Raw genomic sequence first — 19,952 nt, 5'->3', positions numbered from 1 at the left:
CCGTTAAGAAAAAAGGTTGGTCAACTCTTGGTCGAAGTGTATACTCTGTGCTTAAATATTTCTCCCAAACCACTCGTTCCAATTTGTAGGAACCTGGATGGTGTGATTCATTTTAGTACTCAGAAATTAGATTTCTGGAGGCTTTCACACGTGAACAGTTTGAGGTTCCAATGCCGTGCTTATCAAAATACTCCTTTATTTGTGTGTTCTTGAATAGAGTTAATTTGGAACTGGAAAATCTCACTAGCATCCTAGACGTTAAATTCTCTCAGTAAGGATTTGTGACCTACAATATTCCAGACTTCAGGGGAAGCCAACTTGTTTGTTTTACACCATTTTCCAAGAGAGTATGGGTGGTTTGGGTAAGCCAGTTGATTTTCTATAACTTACCTAGTATATAAGGGAGGTAATGTTTATATAACAGGAGTGAAACCTTTGCAGTTTTGTGGGCACATGCTGACTATATTTGAATCTAACATGGATAAATAAATGCACAAACTTTAATACCTGTGAAACATTAGTTTTATTTAATGTAAGTTTAAAGAGGTCTCAGGGTAGAAATTATAATTTTTATTTATGCTAGTAACATGTTTTAAGAAATGAGGGTTTTTTTATTACCTTTAGTATAACATACATATATATATATATATATATATATATATTTTTTTTTTTTTTTTTTTTTTTTGAGACTGAGTTTCACTCTGTTGCCCAGGCTAGAGTGCAATGGCACGATCTCGGTTCACCACAACCTCTGCCCCTTGGGTTAAAGTGATTCTTCTGCCTCAGCCTCCTGAGTAGCTGGGATAACAGGCATGTGCCACCATGCCTGGCTAATTTTGTATTTTTAGTAGAGACAGAGTTTCACCACGTTGGTCAGGCTGATCTCGAATTCCTGACCTCAGATGATCTACCCGCCTTGGCCTCCCAAAGTGCTGGGATTACAGGTGTGAGCCACTGTGCCCGGCGAAGTATAACATATTTCTTAGTGTGTTGCTATTCTGTAGACAAGCTAATTTGATTTGTAGGGGATTAATTTGTAATCTGTTAGACTATAGGTTTTCAAAAAAATCTGTTCAAGTTTTATTAGCCTATTCTTGTCTTTCTGAGTCGTCTTTGGTTTATCTGGGCATATGAATATTACAGGTTAGTGTGTAATTCTGAAACTGTCAGAATGGGGCATTCATTCAGACCTTGGGACTGTGTTTCTTTTCCTCTATGTACCTCTTCCTTTTATTCAGTAACTATTTATCAGGTGGCATAGCGTTTGCTATGGAATAGTACAAATAAAGTGTAAAATATAATTCATGCCTACAGATGCTTACATGGATGAAAAAAGAAGACATTTTAAGAGCTAAAACTACCAGAATAAGAGTTGAGTATAAAACAGGAGTCTTGGCCAGGTGTGGTGGCTCACGTCTGTAATTCCAGCATTTTAGGAGGCAGAGGCAGGTAGATCACTTGAGATCAGGAGTTCGATACCAGCCTGGCCAACATGGCGAAACTCCATCTTTTACTAAAAATACAAAAATTAGCAGGGCAAGGTGGTGCGCACCTGTAGTTCCAGCTACTCAGGAAGCTGAGACATGAGAATCTCTTGAACCTGGGAGGCAGAGGTTGCAGTGAGCTGAGATCATACCAGTGCACTCCAACCTAGGCAACAGAGTGAGACTGTATCTAAAAATAATAACGAATAATAAAATGAGAGTTTTCGAGGAATCACAAGGTGGTATATAATTGCTAAATGAAAAATGCTTTGAATTCAGATTTCAACTCGGCACTTATTGAGGCCCTGTGAATAGAGTGAACAATACAGTCTAGCCTTTAGAGAAGTCAGAAGAGAATAGAATTGAATTAAAAATTAAAATCCAATTTGATACATAGAAGGGAAGAATAAGGATTGCATCCAAGGTACCAGATAGCGTAGATGTTGGGATTCACTCGAGGTGGCTGGCAAAATATTAGGGAAAGTTAAAAAATTATAGTCTCAAACCTTTTAAAAAACCAGAAGGTTTTAATGGAACGGGCTAAAGGTAATTAAAGGGAAATATTAGGGAACAGTTATAACAGAGACCTGAGCACCACTGTTTCATGGGGGTTTTTTGGGAGGTGCCAGCAGAACCCTCACAGAAGAAATACTTCCCACAGAGGTATGTGAGGGCTGCACGGGAGCCATGTGCTGTACATGGAGCAGCAAGAAGATGACTGTGGACGTAGCACCAACCAGCACCACACGGCAGGTGGTTCCGGAGTGTGGCGTTCTGGAAAGCAGATGGAGGCGGTGGGATGGTGAGGTGGGCAAGCCCACGGGTCCCACGCCTTAAAGCTACCGGAGCCTCAGGGTGGGCCTCAGGCAGAGAAATGATGTGTCAAGATGTGCGTGTCCAGTGGTCTGCTCTGTAGCTGTGTGGACATGGATGAGGGGAAGAGGCACCGTGGGGCTGGGGAGGTCTGGGAGCCCCACCAAGGAGTTGGGGGGCAGCTGATCTAGGGGCGGATAGGACTTGAGTGGCCTTGAGAAGAGTGAAGGCTGTTTCGACAGGCAGAGGAGGAATGTGCCATAGTCTTTGACAGGTGTGAATTTGGTCCTGAACGGAAAGTTTACAAGGTGCAGTCAAAGTGACTCGCTGAGGATTAGATTGTGGATAGTTTCAAAAGCCAGTAGGTTGGAGTATGCATTACACAGCACAGTGCATCTAGCTGGAGGAACTCTGTCCTCTTCCATTACAAGGGTGACTCTGTGTCCCTCTGTAGGAACCACAACCACACTGTGTCTCCCCTGCATCTTCAGCTTTTCTCGATCATTCTAACCATCATTCTCTGTTCGTCAAAAAGCCTGCCATGACACCTCTTATAATAACCTCTTCCTTGACTGCCTTTTTTCTCTGCTTCCTTTTCTATCATATCTCCCTTAAATAGTTTTCTGTCCTTATACCCCCCGCTCTGTCCTCCCATTTAAACTTTGATCTCATCATTCCATCAAAACCACTCTTCTCTAGGTCTCCAGTGACTTTTCTGTTGCCAAGGTTGACCTGTGTGAAGCAGTTGTCTGGTGGCTCCTTCTTAAAATACTTTCATTTATAGGCCTTGAGGATGCTGTTTTCTCTTGGTTCTCAGCCTCCGTCATCCTTCTCAGTCTTTTTCATCCTTCCAGCCTATAAATGCTGATGTTGTCACCCAGGGCCATGACTTTAAATGCCAGCTGTATCCTACTGACTCCCACATACATTTGTACCGCCGAGCTGGACCACCTGTGTAGCATCTCTCCTTACATCTGCAATGGGCCTCTCGACATGAACACATCCAAAACATTCCTCACCCCTAAACCTGCTGCTCCACTAGTCTTTCCCAGTTAGTGGCAACTCTCTTCTACCATATGCCCAAGGCAGAGAATGTTAGTGATCCTTGATCTCTCTTTTTCTCCCTTTGTCACCCACAGTTAGTCCATCCTCAGGTGCTCTTGGTTTCTACCTCCGAGAGCTGTACCAGATCCAACCTTTATCCTCATCTCCTCTTCTTCCAAGTTCGGGGCTCATGATCCCTCCCCTGGATTGTTGAGACGCCCTCTGCGCTGGCTTCTGTCTTCCCTGCCTCCACATTCAGCAGCCAGAATGACCCACCTAACATAGGCTGATCATGTTACTTCTCTGCTCAGACCCTATAATGTCTTTCCAGCATGCTCGTGGACTGCCAAGCCCTTCATCCTGGCCCACAGGGCTCTACAGTCTGTTCTCTGACCCCTTCCCCTGCTATTCTCCTCTTCCCTCACTCCATAGAAAACTGCAAAAAGAGTATGATTGACCACTTCACAGAAGAAATATAAATGGCCAAGAAACACACGATAGGTGTTCCATATCACCAGGCATTGAAAAACGGGAAATCTGTTTCACCTATCACTTTGGCAGAGTTGAAGAACAGAACTGGTGTTGGAAACTCCCTTGGTGAACGTGCAAGTGGTGGTAGAATGAATCCTTTTTAGTGCAGTTTGGCATTTAAAGAAGCTTAACGTTTTTTTTTTTACAACCTTTATAATTAGAAAGACTGCTTTCAGTAATTTATGCAAAGGAAATAATTGATTACAGAAATTTGTATTTGTAGTTACTAAGAAGTTGAGACAACCTGAATCATTAATAGAAGTTAAACAATTCATGATCCATTTGTGCAACAGAATACAATACACTCGTTAAGAATGCAGAACTTGCCGGGCATGGTGACATACGTCTGTAATCCCAGCACTTTGGGAGGCTGAGGCAGATAGATCACCTGAGGTCAGGAGTTTGAGACCAGCCTGGGCAACATGGTGAAACCCCAACTCTTTTAAAAATATAGAAATCATCTGGGTGTGGTGGTGCACACCTGTAATCCCAGCTACTTGGGAGGCTGAGGCGGGAGAATCACTTAAACCTGAGGGGCAGAGGTTACATCACTGCACTCCAGCCTGGGCAACAGAGACTCTGTCTCAAGAAAAAAAAGAATGCAGAACTGTCAAAATGTGTATAGATATGTGTGTTTTACAAGTGAAAAATCGGGTTAAAAGCCAACAAATATAATATAGATCAGTTTTACAACTATAAATACAGGTGAATGTATATATTCAGAAAAGAAATGGGAAGGCCGTGACATTAGAAATTGACGGTGGTGGTTTTCGATGGGTGAGATTGGAAGCAATCTTTTCCCTTTTACATTACGCAATCCACATTTGTTACTTTGATAATCAAATAAATAAGAAAATGAAGGCCACAGTTGAATCTGAAGTCTAGATGCACCATATAAGCTTCACTTTGGAAATGGAAGCTGCTGGGCAGGAATTCCTGGAATATCTGGGCCCCTTCGTCGCCCACCCACCCCTCACTTTAGTAAGCATCACATCTGTCCCCGGATGACACCTTGGCTTGGCCACACAGGAAGAGCTATTCTTCCCGTGTCTAAATCCCTCCCCACCTCCCTGCTCATTCATTCATCTTTTGCCTCTGTCCTCAGTCTCTTCATTTATTACAGGCTTTATCTTATCAGCATTTAAACACCATCACGTCTCTGCCATCTTGCAGAAAACAGGCAGAGTTCCTCTATGTCCAGCACTGTATCCTAAATTTGTTACTTTGTGATTATTTTGTAGAACGTACTGATACTTTCCAAGTAGATAACTGTTCAGTTAATCTTTGTTTATTCATTCCCATGATAAATATTTACTATTTTCTGTATGCTGAATGCCAAGGACACAGAGCTGAACAGTTCACAGCTTCTGTTTTCAAGGAGCTTACAGGGGAGGGAAAATGCCCCCACACATCCCTTTAATAATAATAAGTAAAAGAAAAAAACTTTAGTAGTAGTCAGGCCTTTTCTTTGAAGAAGGAGGCTTATTATAAGTTAGTGTTTTATCTATTAATTGAAGGATTTTTTTTTTCTTTTTAAGACGGTATCTCCCTTGCTTTGTCGCCCAGGCTGGAATGCAGTGGCGCTGTCTCTGCTCACTGCAACCTCTTTCTCCCAGGTTCAAGCAATTCTTGTGCCTCAGCCACTTGAGTAGCTGGGATTACAGGCGTGCACAAGCATGCCTGGCTAATTTTTGTGTTTTTAGTAGAGACAGAGTTTTGCCGTGTTGGCCAGGCTGGTTTTAAATCCCTGGCCTCTAGTGATCCGCCCTCCTTGGTTTCCCAAAGTGCTGGGATTAGAGATGTGAGCCACCATGCCTGGCCAGAAAGATTATTATTTTTTTTAACCTTAATAATGTAAGTCATTAGAGAAATGAAAATTAAAATCACAACAAAATACTCTGGCCACCCTGTCGAATGACTGAATTAAATAAAGTGGCAATGCCAAATGCTGAAAGATGGCAGAATGGTGGGAGATTCTCTCCAATGCTGGTGGGCATGCCAGGGACAGCCGCTCTGGAATACAGCTGGACGGTTTCTTATTTAACGTCTGACTCAGTAATCCCACTCCTGGGTATTTACCCAAGAGAAATAAAATCATATGCACATGCGAATGTTTATAGTAAATGTTTATAGTGACTTTATTCATATCAGAAACTGGAAACAACCTAAATGGGTTTCACCTGGCAAGTGGATAAACACACTGGGCACATCCACACTGGAATACTACTCAGCAGAGAAAAGGAATGAATACCGATAGACCCAACAGCGTGGAGGAATTACACGTGTATTCTGCTGAGTGAAAGAAGCAAGACTCAAAGCTGTATGTGTACTATATGGTTCCATTTATGTGACAAATGGAGAAAGCAAAACCAGAGATAGAAAGCGGATCTGTGGCTGCCAAGAGCAGGGTTGGGGGGGTGAGGTTGGCCCTAAAGCGGCACATGGGATCTTTGGGGGTGATGTAACTGTTCTATATCTTGACTGTGGTGGTGGTTATTCATAGAACTTTTATTTTTTTAGACAGAGTTTTGCTGCTGTTGCCCAGGCTGGAGTGCAGTGGCATGATTTCGGCTCACCGCAACCTCCGCCTCCCAGGTTCAAGCAATTCTCTGCCTCAGCCTCCCGAGTAGCTGGGATTACAGGCATGCATTAGCATGCCCGGCTAATTTTGTATTTTTAGTAGAGATGGGGCTTCTCCATGTTGGTCAGGCTGGTCTCAAACTCCCGACCTCAGGTGATCCGCCCGCCTTGGCCTCTCAAAGTGCTGGTATTACAGGCTTGAACTACCACACCCAGCAGAATTCTACTTTTAAAAAAGTGATTTTATAAACTATCTATAAACCTCAATTTTTTTGTGTGTGTGGAAATTTTTTTTGGATAAGTGCTGTATTCACATGGTTTAAAAGTTTAAATATTGAAACAAGATAAACGAGTATAGTGAAGTTTTAATCCTAAATTATGTGTCTTGAAGTCTCTTTCTACAAGTATTAGCATATATGCATATATATTCTCATTCTTCTAATGCAGGACACAGCTTACGTATATAATTTTGTGTGCCAGTACTTTCTTCGCTTAGTATGTTGTGGTTCTTTTCTTATCAGTGCATTGAGCTCTTCCCTTCATTTCTGTGGCAGCACGGCATCTTGTTGTATGAGTGCATATGTGTATTTATCCAGTTCTCCTTGGATGGATCTGCTGTACACAATGGTGCAGTGAATTACCTCGAATGCAGTCAGTTCTGCTGTAACGCTTATGCTGAAAACAAATTTATTCCACTGCCATTGATCAATCAGAACAATGTGAGCTTAAAATCTGAGAAATACTGAAATACTACAGAAAACTGGAGTTGTGTAGGAACACACAAAACACACACACATGACAAACACACCTCCAATTTCACCAGTGCCTGCCTCTCACTGTGGGTCACACCCATCCACAGCTTCACTTTCAGTAAGATTGCCCTCCTTCCCCCGCTTCACAATAATTCACAATCTGCAGCCCGCTGACTTCCACAAGCTCACTGCAGGTCTTTTTCGAGGGAAAGTGCATTGATTTTTGTAGTATTTTTTGCATTTCTCAAACATTTGACATTTTATATATATATGTATATATATATATACACATACACACACACATACACACACATGAGATGGAGTCCCACTCTGTTGCCCAGGCTGGAGTGCAATGGCACGATCTTGCTCACTGCAACCTCTGACTCCAACTCCCAGGTTCAAGTGATTCTCTTGCCTCAGCCTCTGCAATAGCTGGGATTAAAGGCGACTGCCACAATGCCCAACTAATTTTTTTTGTATTTTTAGTAGAGATGGGGTTTCTCCATGTTGGCCAGGTTGGTCTTGAACTCCTGAACTCAGGTGATCTGCCCGCGTCAGCCTCCCAAAGTGCTGGGATTATAGGCATGAGCCACCACACCTGGCCCCATAGTTAATATTTTCATTCATTATGTCACTGACAAAGTCTTGAGTCTTGTCTCTGTGACTCCATTTTTGCTAGAGGCCCTGTTGTTTTTACTGTTGAATGTTTGCATAGTGCAGCAATTTTTAGGAACACATATGTTGCATTACAGCAGAAACAGGCTGTAATAAGTGTGCAGGTCTCTTTGCAGAGTAGATTCCTCAGTGGAAGGTTTCAGAGCTTTAGGAGTGAATTTTGGAGAGACTGCCTGGTGCTGTGCTATATTTAAATTATGTAATTGGCTAGCTTTTTCCTTTTGCATAAAAGGGTGTGATGGAGCTGAAGGGCATGTGTCAGCAAGGGCATGTGAGGATAATTCTGTACCCTGCAGTCTTAAGTTTGTGGGAGTTTCTGGCTGCATGGCGGTCGGTCATTAAGGAGGCTTTTGCATGTTGGCACAAGGCAGATACCTCATGGAGGTAGGACTCCCAGGACAAGGTGAGATGTGGATGCCCCGCCAGATCTGAGTGTGAAGTTAGGACTTTTCTCTCTCTAACTTCCCCAAAGTCACCTGAAACAGAAGGGAGCAGTTATTAGAATAGGAAGTTTCTGATGGTGAGGGAAGCCCCATGGGAAACCAAGACACAGCCACCAGGTGCCCTCGAGGAAGAATGGCCTGCAGAGGCCGTACCCACCCCAAGCACAGAGGCAGCACGGGGTAGGTTGCACGTAGCCGTCACTGGAGAAAAGGAGGTGGGGTTAATGTTTTCTTTCCTGAAGCTGTGAAGAAAAAGTCAAAAATGAGAGGAGGAAGAAAGTTTAGGAAGTATATCCAAGTGTTTATTTTGATAGTTTACTCTAAAAAAGTTTTATGTTAAAAGCTTTGGGAACCCTGCCAGTTTATTAGTCTCGCCAGTTTATTAAAATAGTTCCTTTTTTTTTTTGAAACGGAATCTTGCTCTGTTGCCCAGGCTGGAGTGCAGTGGCGCAATCTCGGCTCACTACAACCTCTGCCTCCCAGGTTCAAGCAATTCTCTGCCTCAGCCTCCCAAGTAACTGGGATTACAGGCGCCTGCCACCACGCCCAGCTAATTTTTGTATTTTTTTTAGTAGAGACAGGGTTTTACCATCTTGGCCAGGGTGATCTTGAACTCCTGACCTTGTGATCTACCCGCCTCAGCCGCCCAAAGTGCTGAGATTACAGGCGTGAGTCACCGCACCTGGCCTGAGTTTACTATTTCTTTAAAGAGTTCTATTTAAAAACAAAATAACTCAGAAGAGAGTAGGAAGACATATTCCTTCTCTGATCTTAGTTAACTATAAAAAGTCCACTCAAAGTCCTCAATCTCAGCTTATACTACAGTGAAGCCAGGAGGAGGCAAATGGCCTGAAGTCTTAGAATGACGACGGTGGGCTTTACACTTTAATGCTGTTTTCACACTTTAACTTATAAAAGCAGAAGGAGCTAGTAATGTTGAAGAACAGAAGTTACAAAAATAAATTTGGTAAAACACCTTTGAGTAAGTTTGTATGTAAAATCTAATAGAGGAAGAAAGTCATTTGTTAGGTAATGTGACCAGGCAGGTTGGATCTGGAAACTGGTGTTTTAAACCTCATTTTCTTGTTACCAGCAAATCGAAAACCCTGCTCTTATCTTGCAATTGCAGAGTTCATTTCTGCATTTTTCATAAAGATGCTGAAACAGAAGGATGTCTCGCACATTGATGAATCTTTTGAAAATAGTTACTGATGTGCTAAGCTGCTCATTAGGGTTTTCTTATTGGCATTTCTGTATTAAAATTTTGTTGTGATGTTAATATTACTATACAATAAGAAATAGAATATGAAACCTTTGATCTTAGCAGGAAATCCAATTTTCCTTTCTTTGGGGTCTCTTGCCCTACTGTATTGTTAGATACATTTTTTCTTCTTTATAATCTGTTATGATTTGGCAAAGTAGTCTTGCTTTTAGAAAGATGTCTTGTGTTTTGACTTTCAGTTGATTTTTATATGTAGAAAACCTAAAAAGCATTAGATACTAGATTTTTAAGTATCTTTATTGAAATATAGGACTACTGTTTATTCATGACTTTAAAGCTTTAAAATAAAGGCTTGTTAACACTTATTTTTTTTTTTTTTTTTTTTTTTTTTTTTGAGATGGAGTCTCACTCTGTTGCTCAGGCTGGAGTGCAGTGGCGCGATCTCAGCTCCCCACAACCTCTGCCTCCTGGGTTCAAGCGATTCTCCTGCTCAGCCTCCCAACGACAGGTGTGCGCCACCATACCCGGCTAATTTTTGTATTTTTAGTAGAGACGGGGTTTCACTATGTTGGCCAGGCTGGTCTCAAACTCCTGACCTCATGTCCACCTGCCTCAGCCTTTCAAAGCGTTGGGATTACAGGCGTGAGCCACCGCGCTGGGCCTCTTAGTCACTCTTCTGCTACATAAACGCTAATCCAAGAGGTTAGGGATTGCTGTTGGCCTATTTTGTGTAATCAGATATTTTTATGAAAGAATACTTTCTGATAGTTTTTGGGGAGCACCAGCTTGTGATTTGCTTTGTTCTCTCTTGTCGTTTTCCCCAGAGATGAACAGCATTGGTATAACTTTTTCAACTTGGTGAAGAAATTTTCTCCTTTACCTTTGTTTGGATTCCTGACCCTTTTGAATATCTACCACACTGATTCGGTTTATTTAAAAGAGTATTTTCCACTCTTTTTAAGTGGAAAGTTGGACGCATAACTTGACTATTACAAGAGCGTTTCCTGAGTGGCGTGTCCCATGCTGTATGCCCCCTTTATGTTAATTGTCCCGGTGTTCCCGCAGCGCCCTGGGAGGCGGGCACTGTCATGAGCCTACCTCACAGGGGAGGGAGGGGACGTTCATGCAGGTTGAGTGGCTTTCCCCTGGTCCCATGATTCGTGAGGCAAAGACCAGGTGCCAGCTCATGCAAACCAGACTCAGCCACTCCGATTTTCCTGCTGGTTGGAACCAGGACATGCTTGTCAAGTGGTTAATGGGAAAATAATTATTAAAAAAATGTAATCAGGCCGGGCAGGGTGGCTCATGCCTATAATTCCAGCACCTTGGGAGGCTGAGGCCAGCAGATCAGTTAGGGCCAGGAGTTTGAGACCAGCCTGGCCAACATGGTGCAACCTCGTCTCTACTAAAAATACAAACATTAGCAGGGTATGGTGGTGGGCACCTATAGTCCCAGCTACTTGGGAGGCCGAGGCAGGAGATTTCCTTGAATCCCAAAGGCAGAGGTTGCGCCACTGCACTCCAGCCTGGGTGACAGAATGAGACTGTCTGAAAACAAAAAAAAAGGTCATCATTTCTTTGTTGCATAGCTTGCAGTCAGTTCTTAATGTTATCTCACATGAAAACTTCCCACTTGAGTCTTATTTTTAATGAGCTTAGAGCCAGATTTTCTTCCATTCATAAGGCTCGACAGCTCTTTAATTTCCTTGTGATGTGACATTGTTTAGTTCCAGACTGCTCTGCATGTCATAACCAAAGAATTTTTAAAGTTAAGCCACTAATTTACTTCAAAGATTGTGCATGGAAATATATTCAATTAACATAATATCTCAGCCAGAGCGGGAAACTTTCAAATATAAGAAAAGAGTTTGGCTTACCTCTTGACGGTGTGCCGTCTCTAACTTGTTATGTATACCAGCAGGCAACCCCTTAAAATTGTTTCAAAAGTCTGCGTTCTTGAGATGATCAAGTGATACTATTTATTTTTTGAGATGGAGTCTCACTGTTGCCAGGCTGGAGTGCAGTGGCGCGATCTCGGCTCACTGTAACCACTGCCTCCTGGGTTCAAGTGATTGTCCTGTCTCAGTCTCTTGAGTAGCTGGAACTACAGGCGCACGCCACCATGCCCAGCTAATTTTTGTATTTCTAGTAGAGACGGGATTTCGCCATGCTGGCCAGGATGGTCTCGATCTCTTGACCTCATAATCCGCCCACTTCGGCCTCCCAAAGTGCTGGGATTACAGGCATGAGCCATTGCGCCTGGCCCACGTGATACTATTTAAAACAAATATCCTTGTAGAAAACTTCCATTATATGATGAATAGTCATTGAAGGGTAGCCAGAGATTTCATTTAACTTGGTATACTGAATAAGACGGCATATTCTTTCTAATATACCACAAATTAAGAGTGGCTTTACTTGGTATTTACTGATGCATGTTTTCATATATTATCTGTTCTTAGAATGCAGTATCTCCTTTGCAGTCAAAGATTAATATAATGTTATTTCAAATACCTGGATGTTTGTGTTGAATCAGAAACTTAAGTGTTTTAGAGAGAATTTTGTTTTTTTTTTAAACTCTTAACGATAGTTTAACCCATCCTCCTAAAATGAGCCCCCTCATGGTTACTTCAGCCTTATCCTCATTTTTATTATTTATTGTTAAAACGTCTTCTGGTTTTGTTACTGTATTCCTAAACATAGGTTGAGTATTCCTGACCTGAAAGTTTGGGAACAGAAGCGTTTCAAATTTCAGATGTTGTTGGATCTTGGAATATTCAAACATACATACATAATAAGAGATCCTGAGGATGGGACTCTAGTCGTGATATTTATTCATGTTTCACACATACCTTATATACATAGCTTGAAGGTAATTTCATAAAATTTAATTTTGTGCATGAGACAGTCTTTACCGTGACCCGTCATGAGGTCAGGTATGAAATTTTCCCTGCATAGTGTCATGTCAGCACTCAAAGTTGTGGATTCTGGAGGATTTGGGGATTAGGGGATGTTCAACCTGTAATAATGATTATTCAGCTTAAACTATTACAAAAGAGTTCTTAATTGTTCGAGCGTGTCTATTTTTATTCCCCTAAGTGACTTTCTCTCCTTTTCTTCCTAAAGCAAATGAAGAAACACCCCTGCCGTCAGTGTGACAAGTCCTTCAGCTCGTCCCATAGCCTGTGCCGGCACAACCGGATCAAGCACAAAGGCATCAGGAAAGTGTACGCCTGCTCGTAAGTCCGGGCTTCTAACGGGACGTGCAGTCCAGTGAGAGGCCGCAGGAGGAACTCCGGGAAGGTGTTGAGTGTAGTATCATTAACTGCTGTGCTCCACAGTTCCTAGATTACATTTCGTAATTAGAGCGTTCTGGCATAGAGTCTTTAGATTGGGTTGTCACATTTAAATATGAAAATAAAAAGAGGCCGGGCACGGTGGCTCACGCCTGTAATCCCAGCACTTTGGGAGGCCAAGGCAGGCGAATCACTTGAGGTCAGGAGTTCCAGACCAGCCTGGCCAACGTGGTGAAACCCCATCTCTACTAAAAATACAAAAATTAGCCAGGCGTGGTGGCACGTGCCTGTGGTCCCAGCTACTCGGGAGGCTGAGGTGGAAGAATTGCTTGAACCCAGGAGGCGGAGGTTGCAGTGAGCCGAGATTGCGCCACTGCACTCCAGCCTGGTGACAGAACAAGACTCTGTCTCAAAAAAAAAAAAAAAAAAGAGCATTTTCTTACACATTCCACATTATGGGATTTTTTTTTTTTTTTTTGAGACGGAGTCTCACTCTGTTGCCCAGGCTGGCATGCAGTGGCGCAATTTTGGCTTGCTGGAACCTCTGCCTCCCGGCTTCAAGCGATTCTCCTGTCTCAGCCTCCTGCATAGCTGGGATTACAGCTGTGCACCACCACGCCCAGCTAATTTTTGTACGTTTAGGAGAGACGGGGTTTCACCATGTTAGCCAGGGTGGTCTTGAACTCCTGACCTCAGGTTATCCACCTGCCTCAACCTCCCAAAGTGCTGGGATTACAGGCGTGAGCTCCTGTACCTGGCCTGATCCCTGAGAGTGTGATTGATGAGCAGTGCATGGTCTCTGCACATGCCGAGTTGGCAGCATTGGCAATGTGATTTGGCTGACTTGTTTACTCAGGGCAGTCACAGATTGCGTCCTCGACTGCAGTCACCACCGAAGTGCGGCAGCCTGAGATCAAATGCAAACATCAACCCAGACTCCAGTGCACAGTCATAAGCTGCTACTTCATACATGAAAATCAGAACGTATTCATCCTTGGGGAAAGTCTGTCACTCAGCTGGAATGCGCCTGGAGTGGGTTGATAGAAGAAAGCTCGTCTCATGAGAGAGAGAAATAAAGGACCCTGAGGATAGAGCACTGAAATATTGCATGGATGTGATCGGAGCAGGCCAGGTGGACCCCTGTGGATCAGGAGAGTCATGAGTGTCGGCAGGCAGCTTCGCAGGGGTTTATGATGATTGGGTAGTTAAACCAAGGGAGGCAGACTCGCCTTCAGTGAAGTTGAAGCTGCTTAGTGAGGTAGGAGTGATTATGAATTAAATCTTTGTGTTGAGACCAAATCAAAAGAATCAGAATTTAGAAGGATGTTCTGGGCCAAGAAGACGAGGGCAGGTCTGGCCTGCATAATGCGTCCCTGGGAGGTTTTGTTTATTTTCCCATGAATTCACTGTAAAGCAGTGAAGTGCTGGGATTGTTCCACTAACTTGTGGCCAGCAAATTCATCCTCATGGAGAGCCCTTGTCCTTTGGGGGTGGTGCTGGCTCCTGCCACTGCCCTGCGAGGGTCTCTAATGTGAGATCATCAGGGTTTAGGGCCAATCAGTATAAATTCCTCAGAAGCCATTTTGAAGGCAGCAGATTTGTACCAGAATGAGACCACCAGAGACTTTTGTCCTCCTTCACTGCAGTAGTAGTCTCGATATCTGGTTTTATAGCATCCATAATGACTAGGGTCAGTACCTGTTTTTTTTCCCTTGAGACAGTTTTGCTCTTGCTGCCCAGGCTGGAGTGCAATGGTGCTATCTCAGCTCACTGCAACCTCCGCCTCCCGGGTTCAAGCGACTCTCCTGCTGCAGCCTCCTGAGTAGCTGGGACTACAGGTGCCCACCACCACGCCCGGCTAATTTTTGTATTGTTAGTAGAGATGAGGTTTCTCCGGTTGGTCAGGCTGGTCTCCCAAACTGTTGGGATTACAAGCATGAGTCACCTCGCCCAGCCAACTTTTTCCTCCTCTAAACTGTCTTTGGCCTGCTTTATTAAAAGTTTTTCTTTGAAAAATGAATTTACATTTTTCAAAATCTGTTTTTGCACAAAATAAGATGAAAAATAACCTATTTTTGATCTGCTTATCATCTAAATAAACATACATATTCAACTGCCATGAGGATAAACATGCATGTTGCTTCTGTGCTTGGAAAAATTTGGGCTGGACACATGTCTTTATCACAGCAGAGGATAGGAATAATATCAGTGTGAAGGAGTCAAGGAGGGACTTTATACTAACATGTCCAGCGTGGTACGTGTCCTGAGGGAATACCGAGTCATTGTGAAGAAAACTTTTGAAATGCATTATTTTCCCTTTAGAATTAAAGCTGTCTAGCCTGGTAAATTAAGGAACACTTCAAACAAACCTAGAAAATGAGTATTCCTTTTGAACCAGATTAGGCTGGTCCTATAAGGACACAGGAACCAACACAACTTTTTATAAAAGCTGTTAAAAATTTTTTTTAACAAATTGGAAACCATGAGTACTAGCAAAATCGCCGATTGCGTGTTGAGCCGTGGTGTGAGTGCAGCTCATGGAACCTGTCTGTGTGAACTGATGGGTAGGGAGGACCTTGACCGTGAGTGAGTTTTTCCACCCGTGAGCAAGTTCTTCCACGGAAGCTTGTTTTGTCAGCAAGTGCGTTATCTCCGTGCCTTTCGCCCCACAGGCACTGCCCAGACTCCAGACGTACCTTTACCAAACGGCTGATGCTGGAGAAGCACGTCCAGCTGATGCACGGCATCAAGGACCCTGACCTGAAAGAAATGACAGACGCCACCAATGAGGAGGAAGTAGAAATCAAAGAAGACGCCAAGGTCAAACATGGCAGATGTTTGCTTTACAATGAATTTGTGTTGACTTGCTTTTCCCATTCCTTTTTTTTCATTCAAGTTTTTGTTGCATAGTTTTTAAAATTCTGACCACGCATAAGGTAGGAAATAATGGCTAATCTCACCCAGACCCATTCTGACCTCTTCGTGCCCCTAAAAGGTCACCTTTATTGCGTTTCTTCTCTGTCCTTCCAGAAATAGCTAAGGGATCTACTTGCAGATTTAAATTGTAAAATCTTATGTTGACTTAGGCAAATTTTCTCTTAGCCAGAAGGAATATGTTAAAGCTAGATTATTTTTCCTTGACAATATATTGGTTGTGATAGGTACCTGATAAAAACTTATTCCTTAATTTTTGTAAGATATAAAATCATAAATTCCTTTTAGTTACATCAATGAATAGTAGACTTCAATCAGTGAATAGTAAACTTCAATTAGGCAAAAAGCAGTAGTTTAGGATGGGCATGGTGGCTCACGCCTGTAATCCCACCTGCCGTTAGGAGTTCAAGACCAACCTGGCCAACATGGTGAAACCCTGTCTCTACTAAAAGGACAAAAAAGGGGGTGGTGGGGGGAAAGTACAAAAGTAGCCGGGCGTGGTGGCACACACCTGTAATCCCAGCTACTTGGGAGGCTGAGGCAGGAGAATCACTGGAACCCAGGAAGTAGAGGTTGCAGTGAGCTGAGATCGTGCCACTGCATTAGAGTCTGGGCAACAGAGCAAGACTCTGTTTCCAAAAAAAAAAAAAAGGAAGGTTCAGCAGATGTTTAAAAAGCCCTCCTGTCTCCTAACAGACGTAGCCAGTAAATTTAATTTAAAAAAAAAAAAAAAGCCCTCCTGTCTTTGGTGCTATGCTAGGTCTGGAATGTACCCAGGTAAAAGCTTGTGTGTGCTTTCAAGGAGTTAGGCATTGAGTAAAACTGCATCAGAATACAAGTCAGACTGGTGTGGCATTAAACTCAGTACTTCCTTTCCAGTGCTCCTGGAGGTGAGCTAAAGAATGTGTGTGCAAAGGTAGCTTCGGGTCATGGCCATGTGTGAAGGTGCACACGAACAGAGCAGAAAAGCTGGGCCACAGAGTGGAGAAAGGGGCACATTGGCTTGGGGAATGTATTCAAAGTGGGATTTAAGACACTGGACGGGAAGGATAAAGGCAGGCGCAGTAGGGGAAATGGTGTGACGGAGACCAGGCAGGAAACGGCAGTCGAAGGGCGAGGAAACCTTCCAGCAGCTCTTGTCTTAGGCGACAAGCAAAATCCTGACACTCCCACAAGGTGCTTCACTGTCCAGCTCTGCATCTCTCTGACTCTGGTTCCTGCAGTCTCCCTGAGCACTCCTTCCTAGCCCTTCTGGCCACCCTCCTGTCCCCCACTCACAGCTTCTCATGCCTGGACTGCTTTCCCCACACTGCATCAGGTCTCTGTTCAAAGGTCACCCGGCCATCCCTGACCACACGTCACCTAGTAGCCACACACACACTGCCATTGCTTCCTGTGGCCTCCGCCCCACCCTGCTTGACTGCCCTGGGTCTGACGTGCTGTCTGTTTTCTAATTTGTTTCTGTTCATCTAACTCCACTGCTACAAGTTCCAGGAAGCATCCACTGGCTGGAGTGATGCCTGGTAACAGCAGCTATTCGGTTTCTCTCTGGAGTGGAGGAAAGGCAGGGGCCTCTAGTAGGGTGGCAGATACACAGCTGTAAACCCCCAGATCTCAAAGCACATAGCTCGTGTTTTCCTGGCAGCTCTAAACTAAGAGAACCGATCATTTATCAGCCACCGAGAAGGATGGTTTTCAATCATGTCATTTGCTTTCTTTCCCTGAAAGGTCCCCAGTCCCAAGCGGAAGTTGGAAGAACCAGTTCTGGAATTCAGGCCTCCCAGAGGAGCAATCACTCAACCACTGAAAAAGCTGAAAATCAATGTTTTTAAAGTTCACAAGTGTGCCGTGTGTGGCTTCACCACCGAAAACCTGCTGCAGTTCCACGAACACATCCCTCAGCACAAATCAGATGGTTCTTCCTACCAGTGCCGGGAGTGTGGCCTCTGCTACACGTCTCATGTCTCTCTGTCCAGGCACCTCTTCATCGTGCACAAGTTAAAGGAACCTCAGCCAGTGACCAAGCAGAACGGGGCTGGGGAAGATAACCAACAGGAGAACAAACCCAGCCAGGAGGATGAGTCCCCCGATGGTGCCGTGTCAGACAGAAAGTGCAAAGTGTGCGCAAAAACTTTTGAAACTGAAGCTGCCTTAAATACTCACATGCGGACACACGGCATGGCCTTCATTAAATCCAAAAGAATGAGTTCAGCTGAGAAATAGCCACCGATGCTCCATCAGGGAAAGCCCTGTCCACATTGGAATAAAAGACATTTTTGTTACAAAAAGTTTGCAGTATAATAGAGTTAACAGTACTGTCTAGGCTGTTGCAATATATTCTCTTTCAGCGTACCTTCCTTCACCTCGTCGTATATATCCTCGATAAGTATTAAAACAGTATTTGAGTTTAAAAGAGTTTGTATATATTTAAATGAATAACTTTTTATACTCTTTGTTACATGTTTGTATCAGTATTTAGTGGAAAATGTTTTGAGTTGTTTTGGGTTAGAATTTTTCTTTTTGTACCATTTCTTTAAAACAGTTCTTAGTAACAGGGGCAGTTCCTGAATTCAAATAAACCATTTTGTATGTTTCAAATTTGAATGGGTTAACTAATTACAGGCTAAACTAATGCCTTTTTTAGTGTTTTTAATTTTTAGAATTCACTACATAAATTGTTAAGTAATTGTGGATTTCAAAAACACTAGGAACTTTTAAGTGTCTTAGCACTTCCTCACGTGCCTGCCCTGAGGGAGTGAGTTCCCGTTTGAGACACCTGCAGGCCACGCCCACGGGGGTTTAAAGCAACCTTGCAGGTCACTCCTTTCCCAGCCAGGAATCTAATAAGGAATGCTTATTTCCTCAGTTACATCGTGAGGAATGGGGAAGGCTCTTCTAAAGAAAAAAAAAGATGATGGGACTGGTTTTCTGGGCAGATCTGCAAGGCTGGCTTTAAAAGCACAAGGAGGGAAATAACGAAAGGGCTGGACTACTATAAAAGTTACAAATACATAGTTAGACCAATAGATTTCTATAGTCAGGTTTTTGTCGTGTAATTTATTAACTATTACAGAAACACAACTAAGAATATCAAGTATTTCTCTGGCTCTTGACAGGAAAAAAAAAAATCAGTTGACTTAACCCTTTGCTGTCAAAAGAGTTGGCGTTTCCTGTTCTGGGTGCTACTGCCAAACGTTCTGGTACTTAGAGTTGGAATGCACAACTTACCGGCTTCTCGATGCAGCCGCCTGTGTATTCCAATTGGCCGTTACCTTAAGCACTGAGCCACCCAGGTTTAGTTCAGCCATTTCAAGAAGTATATTTAACGTCAGTAGTTCTGCTTTATTAAAATGCAGCAGAGGTACTCTTCTGTCCCTTCCATTTATAGTTCTCTGAGAGAGTTCTATTTTTTGTTTTGTGTTTTCTTTTGCATTTTATATCTTGTATTTATCCCTGAATATGTTTTGTACTTTTTTTTTTTTAAGAAAAGGAATTCTTTTGTGTATATATAGATACTTGCATGATATACTGTAGTCAACGTTCGGTTCCTCGAAAGGTCTTGCTGCTGTCAGGTGTTATGCACTCCATCCATCATAACTGTATGAAACACATTTCATATGTAAATAAACACGGGACATTTGGCCCTTGTGCTTCTGTGAGAGAGTTATTGATGGTGGGTCTCTGACATCTTTGTGAAGTTTAGGAAGTGATTAATTGCAGGGACAAGCTACAGGACATTGCAGAATTCTTCCCACTCAGAAGAATGGCATATTCATTCTCATTAGTAATCAGCTATTTTGTCACTTTCTCGTTCATCCATCAGTACATCAGTATAATCTGAGGATGTGAATTTCAGCTTGAAATTCCATTGCTGTTACTTGTTATGTTTGTATTGCTCTAAGTTGTATTCATAGCACTTTCATCTGTTTCTGCATCTGAACCTTGCAATAAGCCTGTGTGGTAGGCCACATAGGTCTGATGACTAGTTTTACAGTTGAGGAAGCTGAGCTCAGATTCAGTTCTTTGCCGAAGCCCTCATAGCTGGTAAGTGGCTTTGCATATTAGAACCCAAATATTTTGCTCCTTAAATCTAATGCTCGCTCTGTGTGGTTATGTACATATTGACAAATATTCATTTATTCAACAAATAAAAAGTATGTACAATACATGATACAGAA

At 43.0% G+C, this 19,952-nt stretch overlaps 1 protein-coding gene across 14 annotated transcripts in view; it reads left to right on the top strand.

The window, feature by feature from the left end:
• ZNF532 (zinc finger protein 532) overlaps positions 1-19,952 on the top strand; it is a 132,242-nt gene extending 112,290 nt beyond the window's left edge. For 10 of the 14 annotated variants that reach the window (XM_012446440.2, XM_012446438.3, XM_021672033.2 and 7 more), the window contains 3 exons: positions 12,671-12,783; positions 15,513-15,660; positions 17,503-19,952. In XM_012446440.2, the coding sequence (XP_012301863.2) occupies positions 12,671-12,783; positions 15,513-15,660; positions 17,503-17,997 (756 nt within the window). In that variant the 3' untranslated portion in view covers positions 17,998-19,952. The remainder of the gene's footprint in view (positions 1-12,670; positions 12,784-15,512; positions 15,661-17,502) is intronic. The other 4 variants (XM_064379081.1, XM_064379080.1, XM_021672037.2 and 1 more) reach the window with 2 other exon arrangements.

Source organism: Aotus nancymaae, unplaced genomic scaffold (assembly GCF_030222135.1).
Source record: "Aotus nancymaae isolate 86718 unplaced genomic scaffold, 86718_ANA_hifiasm-v0.15.2.pri h1tg000020l, whole genome shotgun sequence".
Lineage (NCBI taxonomy): Eukaryota > Metazoa > Chordata > Mammalia > Primates > Aotidae > Aotus > Aotus nancymaae.
Note: the sequence above shows the minus strand (reverse complement) of the source record. Positions and strands in the feature narration are given on the sequence as shown.